Below are 21816 nucleotides of genomic sequence, written 5' to 3'. Positions count from 1 at the left end.
TCCCGGGGTGGTCGCTTACGAGAGGGTCAACTGTATGTGAATATATTGTAAATGTATAGAAAAGGTAACAAGGAATATTTCTATCATAAGATTTAAAAGAGTAGTACTAAAATAACTGTGCAAAGGGGTAAATTCATCCTCGGTGTCCGTAAGAAAGAACCAGCCAATGAAAACTACGAACCAAGCTCTCTACGGGATTTTATAGCTAGTTTTGAACGATACCTAAAGAAGAAAAATTATGGGGTAAGCATCATCAAAGACTCTGATTTTGAACAGACACGAAAAGCTTTCCATTAACTTGGCATTTCGGTCAATTCCATGGTTTTGTATTTTCGTGATTAATTGTTTCAAAGGCCACCGTTTATGTTATCTTTGTCAATATTAATTGACCAATCATTTGCAGCTCGAAGTAGAGCTGTCATTGTGCTATGAAGTGATTGCCGGAATCCCGATTGGCAGTTAGTTAACTGCTCGTTGTTTTCAAGTATGCATACAGCTGGTCACAAATAAAACAAACAAATAACGAAAACAAATAACAGCAGTATGCTCAAAGTTTCAATAACAATGCAGCGCCGAAATTATGAAATTCTGTTCCTTTTAATAAACATGATGCTTAGAGATAGACTTTGTTAGACAGCGTTCGATTTTGTGTAGAATATTAATGTTCCAGTGAATGTCTGCAGAATTGCAAAGTGTTTTTATCGTTGTAGTGCTTTCTTTACTTTACCATTGGTGTTTATGAACATTTGGACACGAAATGAGTCTAACCCAGAGTACATGACTCTGTAATCAAGGTTTATTTGACATGAATTAAACGACATATCACAACATATACAAGTTTATTAGCATGCGTACGAAACTTTAACAACTTTGATAGAATAGAATGGAATGGAATGGAATGGAATAGAAAAAAACGTATACGATAAGAATTAAAAATTTAGATCTTCATTAATGAATAATAAGAGCTAACATCAGAAAAAATCTGTTAATATTTGGTCAGCTACGATTTCAAGCTCACGCCCCTCATGTGAGCCCATACAAATTATGTCTCAAAAACACGGTTTTTGGATTTTTTCTCAAAATAATGACTATCTAGGCAAAAAAACAGAAGTGGATTCAGTTAATTCAACTATTTACGGACTGTATTATATGGTTTAGATGGAATTCTATTGAAAAAAACCACTGTACTTTTTGAGTTGAATGTACGCTATTAGATGTACTTTACAAGAGAAAATGCATGACATAACCGGGGTCAAGCTAGAAAATCGTCTCTCCTTGAAATAAAACAGAACCTGTCAAAAAACAGAAGTGGATTTGAAAACCCCGGGCTTTCCTGAACATTTTGGTATATAATTCATAGGAATTTGTTAAAATTTAGAACCGTATTTTTGCTGATTTTACTGCAGCTCATACTATCTCAGTGTTGGCCTATACATTCGCCTCTTATGGTTTCTTAGGTTTCGTAGCATCGAAAACACGCTAACTACATTAGTTCGCGAAGAATAGTAATAATAATAATAATAATAATAATAATAATAATAATAATAATAATAATAGTAATATCTTTATTTACCCTGATTTAAAAAACCGATCAGCTGGACACGATAGAACAGCTGGTATGAACCGGTGATCAGCAATATAAAATCTATAAAAATCTAAATAAAATCTATACTAAAATCTGCGATTAAGAACCTAAGAGTATAAATATAAGAAAAGAGAAAATAAAGTATAATATATACACAGAAACACGAAAACCCCGCGTCCACAAAACATATATATCCATTGTATATCTAAGATGGCATGGTTTTCAGATATAATATGTGTTAATATGTACTAAAAATATTCTGAGCGTTTACTGGCTATTCTACTTCTCTTCGTGGATTGATACGGGTTTTAGAACAATTTTCGGTGAATTTGTGTTGATTTGACCCCCTCCGACGACCATGATCCTTTGCGTTTAAACAATAGATTGTTGAGGATTGTTTTGATGTGACGTCATAGTGAATTAGGACAATATTGCTGACAGGTCCTGCATGCGACCGTCTTTCTTTCTGGGTAAAATAAATTCAATAACGAAATACGATTAGTGGCTATTATATAATTAAAAGAATAAAACAGCTTTTTCCCGCGAGCTCCTGTCCGGTAATAAAGCACTCAGGAAGTCCCGAAATCTCTCAAGAAGTCTCCCTACCCTTCTTTCATGCTTACGTCACTTCCTGTGTGCTTTATTACTGAACTCTGTTACTGAAGAAAGCACGGAAAAGGCTGTTTTATTTGTTGGGTTCATACATTCTCGCTTTTATAAACGAACATTTCGGTACGCTAGCCCACGCTTTGGCACCTTCAATCACACACATATATGTTTCTCATACAATGTACACCGATATAAATACCGATATACGAATGTTTGTCGCCCTCTGAGATCATTTTGAGGTATTTTCAATGATGAAAAAACGTTTAAATGACATCGGAAGGCAACAAAACCTTCATATATTGGTAATTTTACATCAGGATAAGTTTATTGACAAAAATGTTTACATTTCGAAGTATTTAAAAAAAATACTCATTCAGGCCTCAATAACACTGCTTGGGCTGCCTGTGGCGTGGGCTTCCTGTGAGTGAGACCGCGATGCACAACTACTGCTGCCTCTTCGTGTTTTAAGGGACACGTGCGTCAAACTTTGCCCGTGATTTACAAATTTATTACAGTGTATATTTTCCAGTTCTTTCAGAGGATTTATAATTTCAACAGAACGATATTTCTGTCAGGTGATGGATAGTGAAAAATCATTTAATGAAAAGCTGGAAGAGTTGGTTAAAACCCATGGAGATTGCCTGTGTTTGGATTCTCTCGACCTTGACGTGATACCAGTCAAATGGTTCACGGAACTGCAAGAATCTTCTGTCAAAATCTCTGTTTTGAAGCTTGAATACAATGATATATATACCCTACCTGAAGCCATAGGGTTGCTGTCGACACTGGAAGAACTTTACCTTACTGGAAATCAATTGGTTAGTTTGCCCAACGCTGTTGGAGATCTAAAGTGTCTTAAACAACTCCACATGAATGAAAACTGCTTGAAGGCCCTGCCTGAGACCCTTGGGGAACTCCACAGCCTACAAATTTTAAATGTTGTCGGGAATCAGCTGGAAAGATGGAGCGAGGCATATGGGAAAGGCCTTAAAAGGCTCACAGAATTAAGAATGGGCGAAAACGACTTGCATTGTTTACCAGAGTCTTTTGCATGCCTACAAAGTTTAAGAGTACTTGAGATGAATGACAACAAACTAACAATACTACCTCAGCTGATTGGAGATTTGACCAATCTTCAGGTCCTGAACTTAAACCAAAACCATATTGAAGATTTACCAGATTCATTCAGTCAACTTTCATGTTTGTACAGTGTTGACATTTCTGAAAACCGTATCAAGTTTTTACCAAATGAATTTAAGTCAGCTGAGATTTTGCAATATTTTTATGTTGTCAACAATTTGATTAAGATACTTCCTCCATGGTTTGAAAAGTTATACAGCATTATAGAACTGAATTTGTCTGACAATGAATTGATTGACATGGCTTTACCTCCTGAATTTTGTTCAGCATCTGGAAAAACTCTGTTGTCTCTTGACTTATCTGGGAATAAGATGACTGAGTTACCTAACAACATGGGTGAACTGAAAAATCTTGCAACCTTCCATCTTGGTAGTACGATCTGTGAACTTGAACGCAGAGCATTTCAAAATGGTAATTGGTTAAAAGAGTTACCAGACACCTTCAGCCAAGTGACTTTCCTTGCTAAGTTACACCTTGATGAAAACCAGTTAGTTTGTCTTCCAGAGAGCTTTGGAGACCTAGTCAATCTTGAGTGGCTTGATGTTTCACAAAATCGTATCAACCAGCTACCAGATTCCTTCTGTTTGCTTAAGAAGCTCTGGTTTTTCCAGTTTTCCAAAAATAAACTTACGGCATTGCCAGATAATTTTGGAGAATTGACAAGCCTGGTGGAGTTGAGACTAGATTCTAATAGTCTTACAGAACTTCCTGATTCATTTGAAAAGCTGGAAAAACTAGAAACGCTGGATTTGTTTTCTAACAAAATGGAAAAGATCCCTAAAGTCCTGTTGAAACTGAAGAATCTTCAAAGACTGGATCTGGATGAAAATAAGCTCAGAATTAAAGATGATAAAGTCCCAAAACTTACAACAAAGGTGAGTTCAATAATAACATTATTATAATGCAAATAGTTGCAAAACATACAATTCCATATGTAAGCCCTTCTAGTTATAAAAACCCTCTAGTCTGCCAAAGCAAAAATATTTCCAGTTATTAATGATTCCTTTCTCCCTTTCCTGTCATCTTGACTGTTCATTATGTAGTGTTTAAAAAACGAGTAAGAGTGCTTTTATACCTGATAAAACACGATCTACGAGTTTTTTGAACTGCTTAAAACACTCATGAACAATTTATAAGATTTTGGTTCAACTGGAGCCACCATACACGTCACGAACATGTATTTTTATACTTCGATAGAGATTTGACGTCAGGGGCATGCGCAACCAGATTCAATAGAAGCTCCCACACGTTGGATATGGCGTGCCAAGGCAAAGACAGGCACGTTAGTCAAAGATCATTAGGGTTGACTATGACCTTGATGAAGCTCTATGTCTTCATCTAAACTTGGATGCATACTTTATCCCTGATCCTCATAGTATTTGAGTTGCCTTTATATAAAGATCACATGTGTCTTTATATAAAATCACTTGAATACTAATGAAGAGGACTTTATCAGGTATAAAGGTTCATGCATGTGACGTGTATGGTGGCTCCAATTGGACCATAAGCTTATGAAATATTATTGAGTGTTTTAAATTCTGATAACACCTAATAAGGAATAGGTAACTCTTTTTTTCGTCAGTTTATATAAAGCCAGCTTTCCCAATATGAGTCTCCTGTTATAAAGTCCATCAAAAAAGCCCTTTTTACAAGATATTCCCAGGGTTTATGTACAGGAGTTTTCAGAATATCTGGAATTGTGTGGAATTGTGCTTTCCACTGATTACGTCACAATCGTGCATCATTGGGATTGAAATGCGGACAAGCCAAGCTAGGCGGACATGCTAACATGCTGCTAAAATGTTTATTTGTAATCTTGTTGTTTTCATGTCGTGGAAGAACTATGTTTTTTCAACTGATATTATTATTTCTTCCCTTGTAATCAAAGCCTATATTTGCAATAATTGCATTTCCATTCCACAAGTCCTTGTGGTATCTATTTTTAGTAACCAGGGGCAACCATTTTTCAAAATGATTAGCCTTTTGTTGAAACTTACACATGTACTGTATAGCTCATATACGAAAATGACTTAGTCCCACACATAATCTTATTATGATTATTACAGTGAGGACACTCTAACCATGAACACTCTGTGCTTTTTTACTACTTTTTTTAACATGCATCCCTTGAGTGAATCATTTAGAAATAAGTTGTTTTTTGATAACACAGCATATTTGAGTTCAATCCTACTTTTTTAGGCCTAGGGCAAACGTCGACCTTTCCATGCACCAAACTCATTAAAAACAATGGATATCAGGTGATAATAAGGCGGCATTCTTTGATGTAATTAAGTTCGGTGCATGGCAAGTTCGACATTTGCCCTAGGCCTTAGAGGGTTTGAAGCAGTTAAAAAAAAGCTCAGAAAATATCATTATGAATAAAGTCAAGCGTTCATGGTCCAAGTTTCTTCACTGTAATCAATTAACTTATTGTATTTATTTATTAATTTTGCACTTTGCAACTATATACGAATACCTAACATAGGGAATCATCAACAGGACAAGATTCCTATGTGAAGACTAAAGCTGTAGTCTAATAATTTAAATCATTTATCAATTCAATTTTATATATAATAAATAAATTATTAGTAAGTTCTTATATGTAATATACAATGTATACAGTATGAGTGGCCGTGTTGTATCAGATATACAACCACGAGGCGTAGCCGAGTGATTGTATATCTGATACAACACGGACACGAACACTGTATATGACTTATCAAACGTTTAGGTTAGTTCCTTTGTGTTTCACTAAAATTTTCAAAATTAAAGTGAATTTGGCCAAGAAAATCCAACTTAAAGTTTATGCAAATGAACACAGTTTTGTATCAGATTTACAACACTCTTCACGGTCGTGATTTCTGTTGTGTTTTCATCATGAATTATTAATGAGTTTGATAAGAGAATATACAGTAAATCTCATTTCTTGTTGACAGGTACAATATGCACCAAGAAATCCAGATCTCCAAAATAACTGGAGAGGCAAATCAAGAGTGGACAAAGTGGACTTTTATGGTGCGAAACAAGAAGAGGAAGAAAGCATATCATCTTTGATTGAAAAGGCAGAGCTGGAAGACAATTTAGAGAATGATAATTCAGAGTCAACTGAAGTGTTGTACTTCAATGAAAGAGCTCTGGAAATGGCTATGAGAAGGGGGCTTTCTATCTGGAGATCCCACACAGGTAAATAACCACTAGCTGAGGCTTTGTTTTGTTTGAACTGGAAAACTCTGAGTTCAGATTAATTGCTGTGCTATATTCTGTCACACTGTAGTGTGATGATGATGGTACCATGGTTATATTAACAGAAATGAGCAATAATTTCTACATACTCACTCAGTGCATGGCTTATTCAGGATCGAAGGGGAGTATAGTATCCTGGGTTTTGCATGATGGTGATGGGGGGCCTGGAGATCTCAGAGAAAAAAGTTGAATGAAAAATACCTGGTTCAAAAAACTCATGAATAATGCATAAGCCTTTGATCCAATTGGATCAACCACTTACATCATATTTTTGCACCTTTATACTTGATAAAGTATTCTTCATATGTTTTTTGTATGGTCCCTTTGATTGGATCAAAGGTTTGTGAATTATTCATGAGTTTTTGAAGCTGTTCAATAGACTCACAGATTGTGTTTTATCATGTGTAAAACCACTTGGCTACACTGAGGCAAGGTGTATTTAAACCAGATAAAACAATCCTGTTTGTTCATTAAACACCACTACATAAATACCATATGCAATGTGCCGTGATCTTGGCATTCTCTTCTACAAACCTTTGATCCAATTTGAGCTACCATAACAGGTCACACGGATGGACCTTATGCCCAATAATGTCCTCCTCATTAGAATTTTGTTACATATAGAATACTTACTTTATAAGGATGAGATCTTCACATAAGAACACTAATGAGGGGGACATTATCAGAGACAAAGGTGCATTCAATTTCATATGAAGACTTAGGTGTTGTTGACAACACCCTTGTCTTTGGTTTAGCATGCTGTATTTAACTTGTGTGCCTTTTTGGACTGACTGAGCATGAAAGTGACATTACAAAACTCTATCAAGTGTAAATTCCATATTCGTGACACGTATGGTCTAATGAGTAAAGTCTAAGTTATGAATTATGCATGAGTTTTCGCTGTTCATGAAACCCACAGATCTATTCAATTTGGTTTTTGTCAGTTACCATAGTTCAGATGGTCATTGTTATGATGCATTATATTCCAAAATATAACAGCTTCTGGTCCCCCAGGTTGGTAGTTGGGCTGAGGGCTAATAATCTAATAATGAGGGCTAATAATAAATTGATAAAGCAGATGCTGATAAATGTAAAATTTGATTAAAGTGCCTTACACATAAATCAATATTTTCAGCATTTATTCTACATGAAGTGAAAAGTTGAATGCTAAAATATTTTCATATTATTTGAGTGATGCGTCTTAGAGATATCAAGGTTTATACTTCAAATATGTTAATGATGTGACGTCAAAGCAGGCATTATTAAATATACAAACCTTTTTTGGGGCAGTAAAATATCCTGTATAAAACATTATTGTCTTACTCAGGGTTCATAGAAAGGTTATTGGAAGTTTGTTTTCTCATAGTAATCAGTGATTCAATTTACAAATAATAAACTCAAATGCCTCCCATGACATCACAATCATTAGCATACTGGAAGTATAAACCTTAACATCTCCAAGATGCATCAGTACTCAAATGATGTAAAAATACTTTACCATTCGACTATTTACTTCATGTAAAATCAGTGCAGGTAGGCACTTCATAGGCACTTTAAGATATTGAGTATGTTTCAGAGAATGTGAAATAAATATTTAGACCTAAAATAATAATCTTCTGTTTGATGTTTGTTCTAAGGACCTGAAACCAGACAAGAAAACAGTGATTATGTCAGAAGATTTCAAACCTCTCCCGTCCCCCTCCATGAAAGGACCGTCACATTCCAGCCATTACAGGAACAATGGAGCTTATTTTTTGAAGATGCAGCACCACAAGATCAAACCTCGGAATCATCCCCGACTATAAACAATCATGACATCACTATATCTGGTTCTTCGCACGATCCACAAGGGACTGAAGACTGGGACAAAGAAACTGAGGAGGTTTGGAGAGAGAAGCTGTACACGCCAAATGGACTGCAGAGGAAACACAATCCACAACATATTCCTATTAGAGATCAGTTACAAGATGTTATATCCTCTTACCCACCGGCCAGGCAAGCCTATACACACAGTGCACAATACGACTCTGTCTATATGAAACACCATCAAGTTCCTGATCCCAAGCCAAGAATAGCTGCTGCAAAAATTATTGAGATTGAACATTCTGGACAGTTTGAAGATGCTGATATTCAAGATACTGTGTAGAAATACTCTTACAATAATGTTATGCACCATACACTTAATTGAAAAAACGTTGTCGGGTTCAAAAAAAGGTTATATCATCAAAGCTAAGACCAAAAGGGAGCATGGGAAGACAAACAATTATGCTAATCTCATGCGTACTGCAGTTTTCCCTTCCTGTGCACATTTTATGCATCATGGCTTTGGCATGTTGTTAATCAAGGTCGACCGACTTTGCTCTACTGTGCATTTTTACATGTCTATATGCAAATATAATACACATTTCGGAGTACCCAAAATCCTTTTCGGTCTTAGCTTCGATGATATGACCTTCTCAAACCCGAATATGTTTTTTTAATTAGGTGTATAAAATATCAAAACTATGAAGAAAGATGATTTATAGAGTGTTTTTATTTGACCCGTGGAAGAAAAAAAACGCTATTTAGTTAGTACTAGTTGATAGGAAGACAAAAGAAAACAATGAGTTTAGAGTCTACTACTACAGTAACTATTATGCGTACTACTATTTCTTCGCGGGTTAAATACAATCACTCTATTTCACAGTTCCCTGCGCCATCTCGAAGGTAGCCGTGCCTTTGCATCGAAGCGAGACCAACGGTGAGCTTGCAATGACAGAGGCCTTTTTATACTCTTTGGACAATTATTGTCACGTCTCTATCATCGAAGCTCATCGCCGTTCTCACTTTGATGCACGGTTACCTTTCAAGATGGAGGCAAGAAAATGAGAGGTGGACTCTTTCCAAAATCGTGGCTTGAATTTTTTTGATCAGCGAGAAGGGAAAAAATAGAAGCCATTGCTGCTTACTGCTTCTTTTGAATATAATTATCAACAGCAAGCAAACAAAAAAGACGTTATTTATTTTTTAAATATTGAAATCCTTCATCATTTTTTATGTGGTTATAAACATGTTCAATTATAGAACAATCAGTTATCGAAGATTGCAAAAGGAAACACATTTCTTTCGTGGTTTAATAACTGAAATTGTTATTTTTTCAAAGAAATGTTTGAGTCAATAAATTTTATTTCCTCTTATGTTGATTGGTGTACAATCCCTAGCGTCGAGCAAAGCCATTCCATCCAAGGTTGAGGGAAAGTGGGTCGAATTGGTATTGCAGTGACGTGCATTGTGGGAATGTGTTGGGGGACCTGAAAATAGTGTCAGTCTTGGAATACTAATGCCCCGTCCAGCTAAACCCGTGAAACAAATACTGAATAAAAATTATTTAGGTAGAGAAGAGCGGATTTTGAAAAAGCCACTAAACGGCCTCAAATCGCGCTGAATCTTCGCCAGAAAACTGAACAAAGTAAAAGCAACAACTGCAGCAAGTTTGGAGGCAAATTGTTGAGTGAACCATTTTATTTTCGTAACTTTATCATAACTCCCATACATTCCCTTATAAATCATACACATGAACCTTGTTTGGGCTGCATGTGCTTCAGTAAATGATGAAGTTACATGTTTTTGTCAGGGCAATAGAAGTTGATGCGAGAGAGCTATATAACCTTTCAACTTGGACGTGATGTTTTAGACAACGTCGCAACTCTAAGAAGATCTAACGCAATTGGATGAAAATTATAGAACGAGAAACAATGGGAACAAAACAGAACGAGTCGACAATGAAAACTATCGTTTGTTTTGGCCAATCTCGACAGCTCTTCTTCGCGGGTGCGACTGGATGTTTTCCATTTCATATCACGTGTCATATCTTAGAGTATTCATTTCTTGTTTAAACAGTTGTTGATGAGAAGACATAAATATGGATACAGCTTAAACCTAAAACGAAGAAACTTATTCTCGAGGGAACGACTCCGTCAGTCCGTGGTCTGAAAATGGGAAAACATTACGCCAAAGTTCAAGGGGGTTTATTAGCCATTTCTAGGTTGAGGGGAAAAAATGGATCTTGGTAGTATTGCAGTGACATGTGGGACTTTTTTAGGGGGAAGAAATACACGCCATCTTGGAAATACATCTCCTAAAACAGATAAAAAAATTCAAATCCGGCCCTAATCTTTTCCTCAACTTTAGAATGGTTTATTATCTTGCGGACTTTAAGCAATAGCATGCGTGCAGTCCAGCGGTACAAAATTGAATGAATGAATGAAAACCTTTATTTCTTCAGGATATTCCCTTCAGTAACAAAAGTACTGCTATCAACAGGAGCCCTATGAAAATAAATAAATTGCTTAGACCTTTGGTTCCCGTTTCTCACAGGGTTAAGGCCATGATTCAGCAATATTTTAAGCATGTAATGTTGAACATTTTATTAGAATTCTTTCTTTACAAAAGTTTCAGTTTATCATATTACTTTATTTTTTTAAACCTTAATTTATTTTTTAACCAGTGACAACTTTTACCTTGAGAATGTTGTCATGCTGTAACACTGACGATTAATGAAAACTTTTCTCGATTTTACATTACATAGAAGGAAGGCTGTCCTCATCATATGAACACTGGACCATTTTACCAGCAGTTTATACAGCGTTTATATAAATTTAACCGTATCTTATATATTCTAATTTAAAGAAGATCACTGCACCTAAGAATGTGCACTGCGTATCTTTTCGTAGGTCAGCTTTTCGTTTTTGACGAATGTTTCAGCTTCTTTGTCTTTTCGACATTCAAGAACTGTAGACAGAATAGAATAAAAATAGCTTTAAATGATACTACTTTAACAATTTCATGCTTTATCATCTGTCCAGATATAAGGCTATTATAGTATCATCAGTCCAGCTGTGTCCTCCTCCCCCCCCCCCCCCCCCCACTGTCTATTGTCATAAGCAAGTGATAAAATTTCGATCCATAACTTAACCAGACAGAGATATTGGTACCATAGGAAACGTACGGTACCGACACACAACACGTATACACAGTACGAAACAGCCGTTATATAATTCGTGAAATGCCGACTCCCAATAAACCTTTTTACCAACAGGCCACGGAAGCCATCTTGAATTATATTCTTTTAATAAGGAATAGGATACCGACAGGGTGCAAATATTGGAAAATTTATAGACTGTAGGGCTGTCAGGCCAGGGTTTCAATTGAATTTGCTACGTAGTTGGAAAAATATGCCAAACACAAAGACTTTAAAAGTTTGAAAACCTAACCGTTACCCCACCACTTTATGTTTTATACATTTTCTACAAGTAGCCCATTCGACATTCCATTAATCAAGATGGGTGCCGTATTGGTTCAAATGTCCATTGTATTTTAGTAATTTATCCATTCACAACACGAAGTCAAGGCTAAGGTAAGATACTAACTGTACGACTACAAATATGCCTTATCGATTACCAGTTACTATTTACTATTCTCTACTTTCACATCCCCATAATCCTTTAGGTCTTTGGGGGGTAACCAGAGGGTAAAAACCCACTTATTTTGCTGAAGCCTGATCAGACAATGTTGAAAATACCTTGTTTGGTATCCAAAGATAAAATGAAGTAAAAAACAGAAAAAGATAGAAGTTTGAAGACGTTTAAGGTAAATTTTAAACATTTTTTCGTAAGTCAATACATTTTCTGTAAGACCAAAACTCTTGATGATCTGTACACGCAAAAATAACTTGAAATAAACTGATAATCAGTATTGTACAGATAAAAGCAGGTATAGTATAAATTCAATTAAGAAACCTTTCAATTTGGGACAGTTTTTTGATTGGTTACCCCCCAAAGACGCAAGGCATTATGGGGATGTGAAAGTCGAGAGTTGAATATAAAGGACAGCATTTGTTATGAGACGTTCATATATACTTACTTTCAAAGGCCACCCCATCAGGGGTTGGATGAATAAGATTAAGGGTTATCTGTGGTTCATTGGCGAATCCTCCTTGCATAGGTGAGTCTAGACCAGCCAAGATATTGAGTGGAAGAAATGCTTGCCCCTCGATATCATCATTACTGATCATATCATAATCCAAGGCCCTCAAGGACAAACAAGCCCCTTTCATCCTACATTGTTCTGGCGTAACTGAGCTGAAATATATAAGAAAAGTAAAGGTAACGTTTTTACCGCGGTGAAGAGTACACAGCTAATATGAGGCTCCGCTCAATTTTACGAGCTCTGGGAGGGGAGAGAGATTTTTTTTGTGAATTGTAAGTATAAAAATGTACGACCCTTCCCGACCTGAATTTCTTTACGTGGCCTCCTATAAGCCTTTTCATAGTTTAAGAATTTCTCACCTTCTATTGTCTAAACCTTCTTTTGTTCTTAATTAAACAAAAGGTGAGAAATTCGGGATAAAATCGCATGCGCAGTGTAATCGATTCTTAAACTATGAAAAGTCTTATTGAACAGACTTAATTTGTTTATACATATTTTGGGTGCCCCCCGCAAATACCGTATTTGTTTACGTGCCCACCCCTAATCACACCAGCCCCCCTTCCCCCCTCCCCCATGACCGTAAAAAATAAATATATATATAGTTCCATTATTTATGTCACATGGAAAATTATCTTAAACTGTAACTGAACTTCGAACATCAAGCGCTTAAAGCTCAACAATCCACAATGCATTGCAATCTTTCTAAAATAAACCGACTATAAAACGTATAGGATTCGCAGCCGCACAAGCTGCGGGACAAGTTGCAGGACAAGCTGCGCGACAAGCTGCGGGACAAGCTGCGGGACAAGCTGCGGGACAAGCTGCGGGACAAGCTGCGGGACAAGCTGCGGGACAAGCTGCGGGACAAGCTGCGGGACAAGCTGCGGGACAAGCTGCGGGACAAGCTGCGGGACAAGCTGCGGGACAAGCTGCGGGACAAGCTGCGGGACAAGCTGCGGGACAAGCTGCGGGACAAGCTGCGGGACATGCTGCTGAAGCATGAAATTTTTGCATAAGCCGTGTGACAAGCTGCGTGACACTGCCTTTATATAGCAACAAAAATATTCGACTTACAATGAAAACGTTTCGTCAAACAAAGGGAAAAGCGTATTTTTGACCACTTTAGTTTTTCTTTCTTCTCGACCAAATATATGGGCTGGTTGCAGTCGTAACACCACGTAGGGATCCGACAAACCTGCAAAGTTAACAGTTGGTATAAAGTGATTTGAAACTATCCATGGAAGCAAAAACTACCCAAAAATAATGTTGGAAATTATTTTCGTAATTCTCATGTTACAGTAAAAGTTTTTTACAACCTCAAACAAAAACAGAGTGGAGTTGATAGTGTATAGTGACTAGAACTGATGAAAATGGAGCTAACTAAGATTAGCAAAACAAAAACAATCCCAAAAAATAATAATTTCAAGGATGTCGAGGTACAATCATATACACTCAATTGCAGAATCATTGCCGGATTTAAACATAGAACAAATGAGCTGAGAGCAGAGATGGTACATGGGAAGTACCGTTCAAGTTGAGTGTATGAGACGAGAAAAGATACATGTTTGTCAGTGCATATAGTTAGTTTAAAAATCCCTTAGTAAAATTACTGAGCTTACCGTTTGTATCTAAGGCGACCAGGTTTCGTGCATTTAATACTGAAAAGAAAGCAACCTTTTAGATTTATACTGATCGCCGTCGTCAGTGTTCACCCTTAGAACTAAGAAACAGAAAGCGCGCGCGTGCGTGTGCAGTTATGAAGCACGCGGGGATTGGCAGAACACAAGAGAAGCACGAAGCTTTGCGCTTCTCAAAACTTCTCGAGTTATCTTCCAATCCCCCAAAAGCTTCATAACTTACACAGCACAGCAAGGACGTTTTTTGGATGCTATAAAAACGATTCGGTGGTACAAGCGAAAACAGAGCGTCTGGAAAATTAACTTTGTCGCGCGATTTAATCGCAACCCCGGATATTTTACGGCAATTTCACATGGCGACAGATCGCAGCCGCAAATTCAAACATGCTCGAACTTAGTGCAACTCTTGTTGGCGATTTTAAACTGACCCTAAGTTTAGAGACTTTCGAGTTTCGAGAAAACCCATGCAAGATGAGTTGGTTTCTCATTATCAAAATACGTATCACATACTGACCTTCCACTAGTAACTTCCGATTTTCTTTGTCGTAGAGTGCTCGGATTGTTACCGCTCCATACGTTTCCGTGGACTTGTCCTGATGAAATTGAAAAAAAGTTAGAGGCCTTATTTGGGAAGGGGGTTTTGGGCAGGATGGGGGATAGTGTCTCGGCATGTTACCTCCATTGTCATTAGCAGCTCAACTGTTACCTTAACTTTTTTTGGGACAGGAGGAGTTATCTCTTCTCTCCATGGGAAATCTTAAGGTTTGAGGAGATCCAGTAAATAGCCGTTAATGTCTGTCTGTCTGTCCGTCCATCAGTTCACCATTGTCATAAACAATGCATTCTCCCCTGAATTCTTACCTGACGTTCACACAAATCCACGAAGTACATCTGAATCAGCTCATTGGTTGACATGCAGCGAATTGTCAAGGTGGTCTGCAGAGACTTGAAAAAATAAAGTTTGTAGTCAATTAACAGTTTCTTCAATTTTGTTAACTATTCATGGTTCAAGTACTCAAATGAACAGGACATACCTTGTACAGCCCTCCAGTCAGTTGCTCATTGGGCAAGCCAACGCCATCGGCGTGGAAAAACGCTTTGATTATCTGTTAAACAAGAGAAACTTGTTACTGTACTTCATGAGAAGTAACGGCGCTCGTCTCTCCCCACGGCGACCGAGTTCGATTCCCGGGCTGTCGCATGTAAATTTAAGTAGAGTTTGGCTTTCTCCTGTACTGTGAGGTGTTTAGTTCTCCGTGTTCTAAGGTGTTTCTTCCCTCCGCAAAAATAAACTTATAAATAATCCCAACTGGCAGTTAGTTAAATAAGAGCCACTTTGTGGAAATGCCACAGTTGAGTAAATCCCTTTTTTAATTATTAGCATTGCTCATAAGAAATAAATAAATCTTTTGTCATACGGTTTAACGCGACATTTGTAAACGACAATTATTATTAAACTTAGGTTCCGATGATGCCGCCCCCCCTCCCGGAAAAAAAAAAAGAAACGACATGGCCACCATGTTGGTTGACTTACTTTAAAGGAAAGCAAAAGAAAGATTTTTGTTGAACTCAAAAAATCATTAATGTGTAACATGCTGACGGGAAGGACGGATATAATATGGTGTACATTATTCATTCCTATTCGGTTTGCAAGGCCATTTTGATTATTGAAATGTTACAGTTTTAGATGTAATTCAGAATTCAAATATTCTTACCTCAATAGATTGTTGAAGTCTCGTGAAGAACTCAGGAGGGTTCTGTCAAGATGAAAGTAAAAAGTGACATTAAAAAGAAAAGAAAAAAAACGTTTTTGGGGGTGAGCCTGTCAAGCCATATAGTTGTAAAAGCGAAACAATTGCTTTATTGTAAGTCATTGATAAATTCTCTGGTAGAGTGAAGTCATTAAACCCGTGCAATAGATATTAGACTAGTACTCATTAGTAGACCCTAATTCCATTGTTTTCTTTTGTGTGTATTTGACTATTACACGTTGACTAACTTTTTTTATTTCATGGTTTAAATGCCTTCACTTTAATTAAAAAAGGAAGCAAAAACATGAAGGCTATAGTACCTATTCCCTAGCGGTTAGCTCTGGGACAAGCGGGACTGGGGCGGGGGAGAGAAGAGGAGAGACCAATCAAATCTCTCGTTCTATACTGATACTAATCAGTGAAAATGAAGATAAGTTAATCAAGAACCATACCCCACGACTTGACTTCACCATGTCGCTAAAATTTTCTACAACGACTTCCCACATGAACTCCAGAATTCTGTGGAGAAAATGATAATGAATTTTTTTTTAAACGTTCTGAGAAATTAAGTACGGTTATAGATAACATGCGGGCACGGACCGCGATAGGTAGTGCATTCGGTGCACACAAGTGGTAAAGACATTTAACTGATTTTCTCGTCAAGAACCTCACATCAAGAATGTGCTTCAACCCGTTACAACAACAACGACGCAATTCACAATGGCGTAGCGAGAGCACTAGACTGAGCTGGAGCTAGGGACGAGTACACGCGTTTTGGAGCGAACATTCCCGCCAAAACCACGGATAGACCAACAAAATAGGCAAAATTGAATTTCTCTACTTTCCAATACCCATAATACTTTGCAGTTTTGGCTGGTAACCAGAGGGTAAAAACCGTACTTATTTTGCTGAAGGCTGATCATACAATGTTGAAAATACCTCGTGTGTATCGAAATATAAAATGAAAAAGTTAAAAAAACAAAGAAAGGCAAAAGCTTGAAGAAGTTTAAAGGGGCACTGCGAATTTGTAACGTTTATTACTCGTACTTACTCCTTGAACACAGATTTCATGAGGCTCTTATTCAAGATCATTAAATCATCGTCCAGGTACTGCAAGAGAGGACCTATGGCCTGGAACGAACAATCAAAAGATAATAACTCTCCTTGAATCACTGTCACACTGCTTCTCTGCAGTAGTTCTAGTCATAATATAAATATCTAAGTATATAATTGAAATAAATCCCTTTCCTTAAAATAAGGTCATATTTTCCTAGCTAAACAATGGCACTAAAAGTGTTGAAAACCTTTTAGTTTTTTAGTTTTTGCTTGACATTTTATTGATTCTTGTATTACTTTTTCCTGAATAAATAGCGTAATCTTTGAACCATTGCAGTCGGTGCATTTTTAATATTTCAAGTTCAATTAAAATTTAAAAGTGATTGAGTTTATCTGGTGTAGACTGGGCCCGCCAAGTTATCATGCCCAGCCTCAAAACGAGCCAAATATAGGCCAGAACGCCATGCTTGACATAGCCAAAGCTACGCAACATTGACTTATTTCAAATTTAGATACCACGAGGTACATGTTGACATGCCAGTCTGAACCAAAGTCCTACTCCTGATAACCTTGTTTATAGCAAACGGAAATGCAATGTGCACAGCACAACCATGACAACAATGCATAAACTAAAGACTTTTGACTCTTTTTTTGGTGTTGCAAGGCAACTGAGGCATAAAGACCTGAATACAACAATAGCCGAGGATAATTAATACCCTGCAAAACAAAAACCCTAACCCAGATCGAATACGATAAAGCTCGCTACACAAAGCAAGTCCCAATTTTTCCAATATCTCTCTTCGTGTCTCTTTAGTGTCCAATAGTCCTTTTAAAACCAAATATGATTCTGAATAGCATTATTACCTCATCGGCAGGCTTTGGATTTTGTTCCCATGACAACTGAATCACAAATTTCTTGATATCAACAGCCATCTAAAGTAAAATAGAATTGACTTAATTAATCTGAAAACCATACGTCACATGAACAATCGTTGGTATAGGAAATCACACGATCTTCTCGTACTATTCGAAATTTATAGGTACGAGTGAAGTTTTCAAAATTGGAGCCTTTGGGCGAGTACAATTTGAGAACTTTCAAAACACCACGAGTATCTATAAATTCCGAATTGTACAAGGAGATTGTGCGATTTTTTTGTTTATAATACACTCAACAAAATTGAGCAACTTAATTGGGACTCTAATGAGTACAATTTGGGATTTAATTGTACTCCTCTTGTCCAATCAGAATCGAGTAATTTCGTCGAGTGTATAAAAGTTTAAAAACACGTCTCATAATCACCACTCGCCTCTGTATAAAATGTTTTAAAAAAGGCTCACTTGGCTGTGTCGGTTTGAGTTACGGTCCTTTACGATAGCACGCGTCATGGAATCGTGCAGTTTGTCGTCGCGACAAAACAGGTTTTCGACGTCAATTAAAGTGCTACCATGACATTGTATTTCGGCATGTGTCCATGCATCAATGTCATACAACATATTAATTGACATCTAGCAAAACTCGAGAAGATGGAAACGGAAATTCCGTTTGGAAAACAAATGGTATGAATCATTGAGGAAGTTCCGGAAAACTCGGACTTCGATTGAGGTAATCCCCTTTTCTTGCTCTTTTTGGTTTTCCCGATAGACGCGTGTACCATTTGTAGCAAGTCAAAGTTTTCCGCTCTTTTTGGTTCTTCAGGTAGACGCGTGTACCATTTGTAGCAAGTCGAAGTTTCCCGCTCTTTTCGTACAATTAGGGAATGAATTTCTAACCAAGTGGATTGGTTTAAATGGTAAGCGACCCTGCATTTCTTCACTTCCTGTATCCTTACCTTCTGTCCAATATGTCCGATGATCTTAGCAATCTTGTTTAACATGTCTTCATCGGCACTACTAATCACAGTATCTATTGACGTTTTGGCGTGCTTCCCGCTATTTTCACCATGCGCGCGTGTCATGGCGGAAACAACTTGATCTATGCCAAGAATCGTAGGAAGTCTTTCTAACCACAGGCGAATATATTCAATATCATTCAAGGTCACGCAAAGCTACAGGGAAAGGCAATGTTTTGTCAGTCATTACTAAAACCATAGTCAACTATGCTAAAACTCGCTTAGCGCGAAGACCGGAAATGGTCATTAGACTTACAACTGGAAATATATGGAAGACATTTATTCAATTAAGCCCAGGTCAAACGTCGAACTCACACCAGCCGAAACTAATTGAAGCAATGGATAACAAGGTGGCCTTTTTTGATGTCATTAGATTCAGCTTATGTGAATTTCGACGTTTGAGTCTAAGAGTTTGAATAGTGCTGTCTGGGCAAAGAAAATGGCAGACAAAATAAAAAATAATACAAGAAAAGAGATCAACAGTAATGACAATGATTAATAATATTGATAGGATGTTTATAAGAATCATGTATGGTGATAGACTTCACCTGCTCACTGACATCAAACTGTGTTGGGTCGCTATCATAGAAGTCTTCTTTGATCATCTTCTCGAACACCAAGTCAGCATAATATAAAGCATTTACACAAATGATCTGGAGAGATGTCCAGAATAATGTTATGAAAATAAATTGGAACGCGGTCCCAGGAAAAACACCCTCAGCATGGACTGGCCGCTATAAAAAAAATCGGGTGATGTACTTTTATTCTCCTACGCAGCCGCGTAACCGTCAGCGTTTGCGTGACGACACTAATAGCGGCGACTGCATATGAGAGCAGCACTTCAGATAAGATTGTAGTATAATACAGTAAAAATAACTAGGTATCTTTTGTATAACGCCCAACACGAAGAACACGATAAGGCTGTCCTCTCTTTGTCATCTTAATAGGGCCTATTTATAATTTAATAGGCAGTTCACAAGATGGCGTCATTTTACCACCAGTACCAAAATGCTTCGCGAATTTCCTGTCAAAGCAGCTCATTCTGGGGCACAAAACAAAAGAACTCCAATCTCCTGAGAATTGGAACCTATTGTTTTGTCCCCCAGATTGAGCTGCATTCCAATGTGCTGTAAGGGGTCTATTCAAATTTGTATTGGATCATTAGAATAGTAAGACAACTGATTAACTGAAGTAATTGACTGAACAAAAGAATGTGTTCAAGGGATTCTGATATAGAGGATAAATCTTTATCCAGTGAATAATTCGATGCTGTTATCCAATAAATTTATCCATTGGATAAGATTTATCCGTCGGATAGCGCTATCCAGGCTTCGTACAACCGGGCCATGTTGAATAATTTCAAGAAAAATAAAAACGATGACTTCATGATATACCATGGAATTCAGTATGACAGACCCCTCTCCATCATATTTTCTTCTAAAAGCGGGAATTCTGTTGTTGCTGCTTACCATCACGTATACAACTAATTGAAAAAACGTTGTCAGGTTCAAAAAGAAAAAAGGTTATATCATCAAGCTAAGACCGAAGGGGAGCATGGGAAGACAAATAATTATGCTAATTTCATGCGTATTGCAGTTTTCCCTTCCTGTGCACATTTTATGCATCATGGCTTTGGCATGTTTGTTAATCTAGGTCTACCTACTTTGCTCTACTGTGCATTTTTACATGTCTATATGCAAATATAATACACATTTCGGAGTACCCAAAACGCTTTTCGGTCTTAGCTTCGATGATATGACCTTCTCGAACCTGAATACGGTTTTTCAATTAAGTGTATACAGTTCTAATCATATACCTACGTTGATCAATTGGGTAACGAACATATAGGAACAGCCGACATCAGGCCAGTCAAGGTTCTTCCAAAATTCAAGAATCTATGCAAGGAACAGTAAGTTAAATATATTTATCAACCTTTTCTATTAAAAAGAAGTCGAAGAAGCTAAATGAAATCTATCAATTGATATTAGATAAGAATGTGTGGCAGTGATACCACAACAGTTTTCGCCAATAGTCCCTTTCACAGTTCCCTGTGCCATCTTGAAAGGTAGCCGTGCCTTTGCATCGAAGCGGGACGAACGGTGAGCTTGCAATGATAGAGACTTTTTTTAACACCTTGGTCAATTATTCACATGTCTCTATCATTGTAAGCTCACCTTCGTCTCGCTTCGATGCAAAGGCACGGCTACCTTTCAAGATGACACAGGGAACTGTAAAGGGGACTATTACAATACTTGTAGCTGTTAATATTCCAAGAGTAGACAAAAACTATCTTTTCTTTTTTATAACACTGAGAAACTTTCTTATGACAACAAGGTCTACCATCATTTCAAAGTCCGGGAATAGACCTTTATTATACGGCAGCCATGTTGACAAGAACAATAGATTTCTCCCACATGGCTTACATGGCTTCTCATTCAAGCGCTTCAGGGTGCTGTTACGCGTGGTTAAACAAAGGTTTTCTTATTTTCATGAGATCAACCACAGCGACACCATTCCCCCTTATAACCCTCGTCAATTGCCCTATTTCATAATGACGTCACATCAAAACCAACTATTGTTTTAACGCTAGGGATCATCGTCGCTGGAGGGGGACGGAATGACAACAACACATCTTAAATCACAATAAAATTTGGTTTATGTGCTGGTGAAGGCAAGAACAACTAAATATTACGTTAAATATCTCGAAAGAAGAGAATTAAGCTTAAATTTAGTCTAAATTTCCATCATTTTAGCCGATGTAAACAAACCATGACGTCATTATGGAATAGGGCAATTGGTCGTTGATCGTTTACCTGATGGAAACACCCTACTGTATCTACAGCAGACGTTGAATGCATGACACTTGGATCTACACGTAAGAACTAGAAGAGAAAAGCATTAAAAATTAGTGCAGAAAAAGTACTTCAAGAAACGAAGGA

The 21816-nt window shown here is 37.3% G+C and overlaps 2 protein-coding genes across 3 annotated transcripts in view; one reads left to right on the top strand and one right to left on the bottom strand.

Annotated features, from left to right (window-relative positions):
* The first annotated feature begins 2662 nt into the window (after positions 1 to 2662).
* Positions 2663 to 9594, top strand: LOC116302435 (uncharacterized). The gene is made up of 3 exons (XM_031711724.2): positions 2663 to 4209; positions 6271 to 6517; positions 8215 to 9594. Exons 1-3 carry the CDS (start codon positions 2773 to 2775, stop codon positions 8721 to 8723), a joined length of 2193 nt encoding a protein of 730 aa, XP_031567584.1. The 5' UTR covers positions 2663 to 2772; the 3' UTR covers positions 8724 to 9594.
* Positions 9595 to 10968: 1374 nt separating this feature from the next.
* Positions 10969 to 21816, bottom strand: part of LOC116302431 (BAI1-associated protein 3) — a 31868-nt gene continuing 21020 nt past the window's right edge. For both annotated transcript variants that reach the window (XM_031711721.2, XM_031711720.2), the window contains exons 22-36: positions 21691 to 21759; positions 20698 to 20772; positions 19426 to 19530; positions 18818 to 19033; positions 17853 to 17921; positions 16984 to 17063; positions 16385 to 16451; positions 15897 to 15938; positions 15216 to 15287; positions 15043 to 15126; positions 14696 to 14774; positions 14164 to 14202; positions 13619 to 13739; positions 12479 to 12696; positions 10969 to 11347 (exon numbers count right to left, since the gene is read on the bottom strand). In XM_031711721.2, the coding sequence (XP_031567581.2) occupies positions 11259 to 11347; positions 12479 to 12696; positions 13619 to 13739; positions 14164 to 14202; positions 14696 to 14774; positions 15043 to 15126; positions 15216 to 15287; positions 15897 to 15938; positions 16385 to 16451; positions 16984 to 17063; positions 17853 to 17921; positions 18818 to 19033; positions 19426 to 19530; positions 20698 to 20772; positions 21691 to 21759 (1425 nt within the window). In that variant the 3' untranslated portion in view covers positions 10969 to 11258. The remainder of the gene's footprint in view (positions 11348 to 12478; positions 12697 to 13618; positions 13740 to 14163; positions 14203 to 14695; positions 14775 to 15042; positions 15127 to 15215; positions 15288 to 15896; positions 15939 to 16384; positions 16452 to 16983; positions 17064 to 17852; positions 17922 to 18817; positions 19034 to 19425; positions 19531 to 20697; positions 20773 to 21690; positions 21760 to 21816) is intronic.

The sequence above is a fragment of the Actinia tenebrosa genome, unplaced genomic scaffold (genome assembly GCF_029948245.1).
Source record: "Actinia tenebrosa isolate PJP-AT-01 unplaced genomic scaffold, QUT_ActTen_1.0 PGA_scaffold17__23_contigs__length_9995812, whole genome shotgun sequence".
Taxonomy (NCBI): domain Eukaryota; kingdom Metazoa; phylum Cnidaria; class Anthozoa; order Actiniaria; family Actiniidae; genus Actinia; species Actinia tenebrosa.
This window is presented reverse-complemented; position numbering and strand designations above follow the sequence as displayed.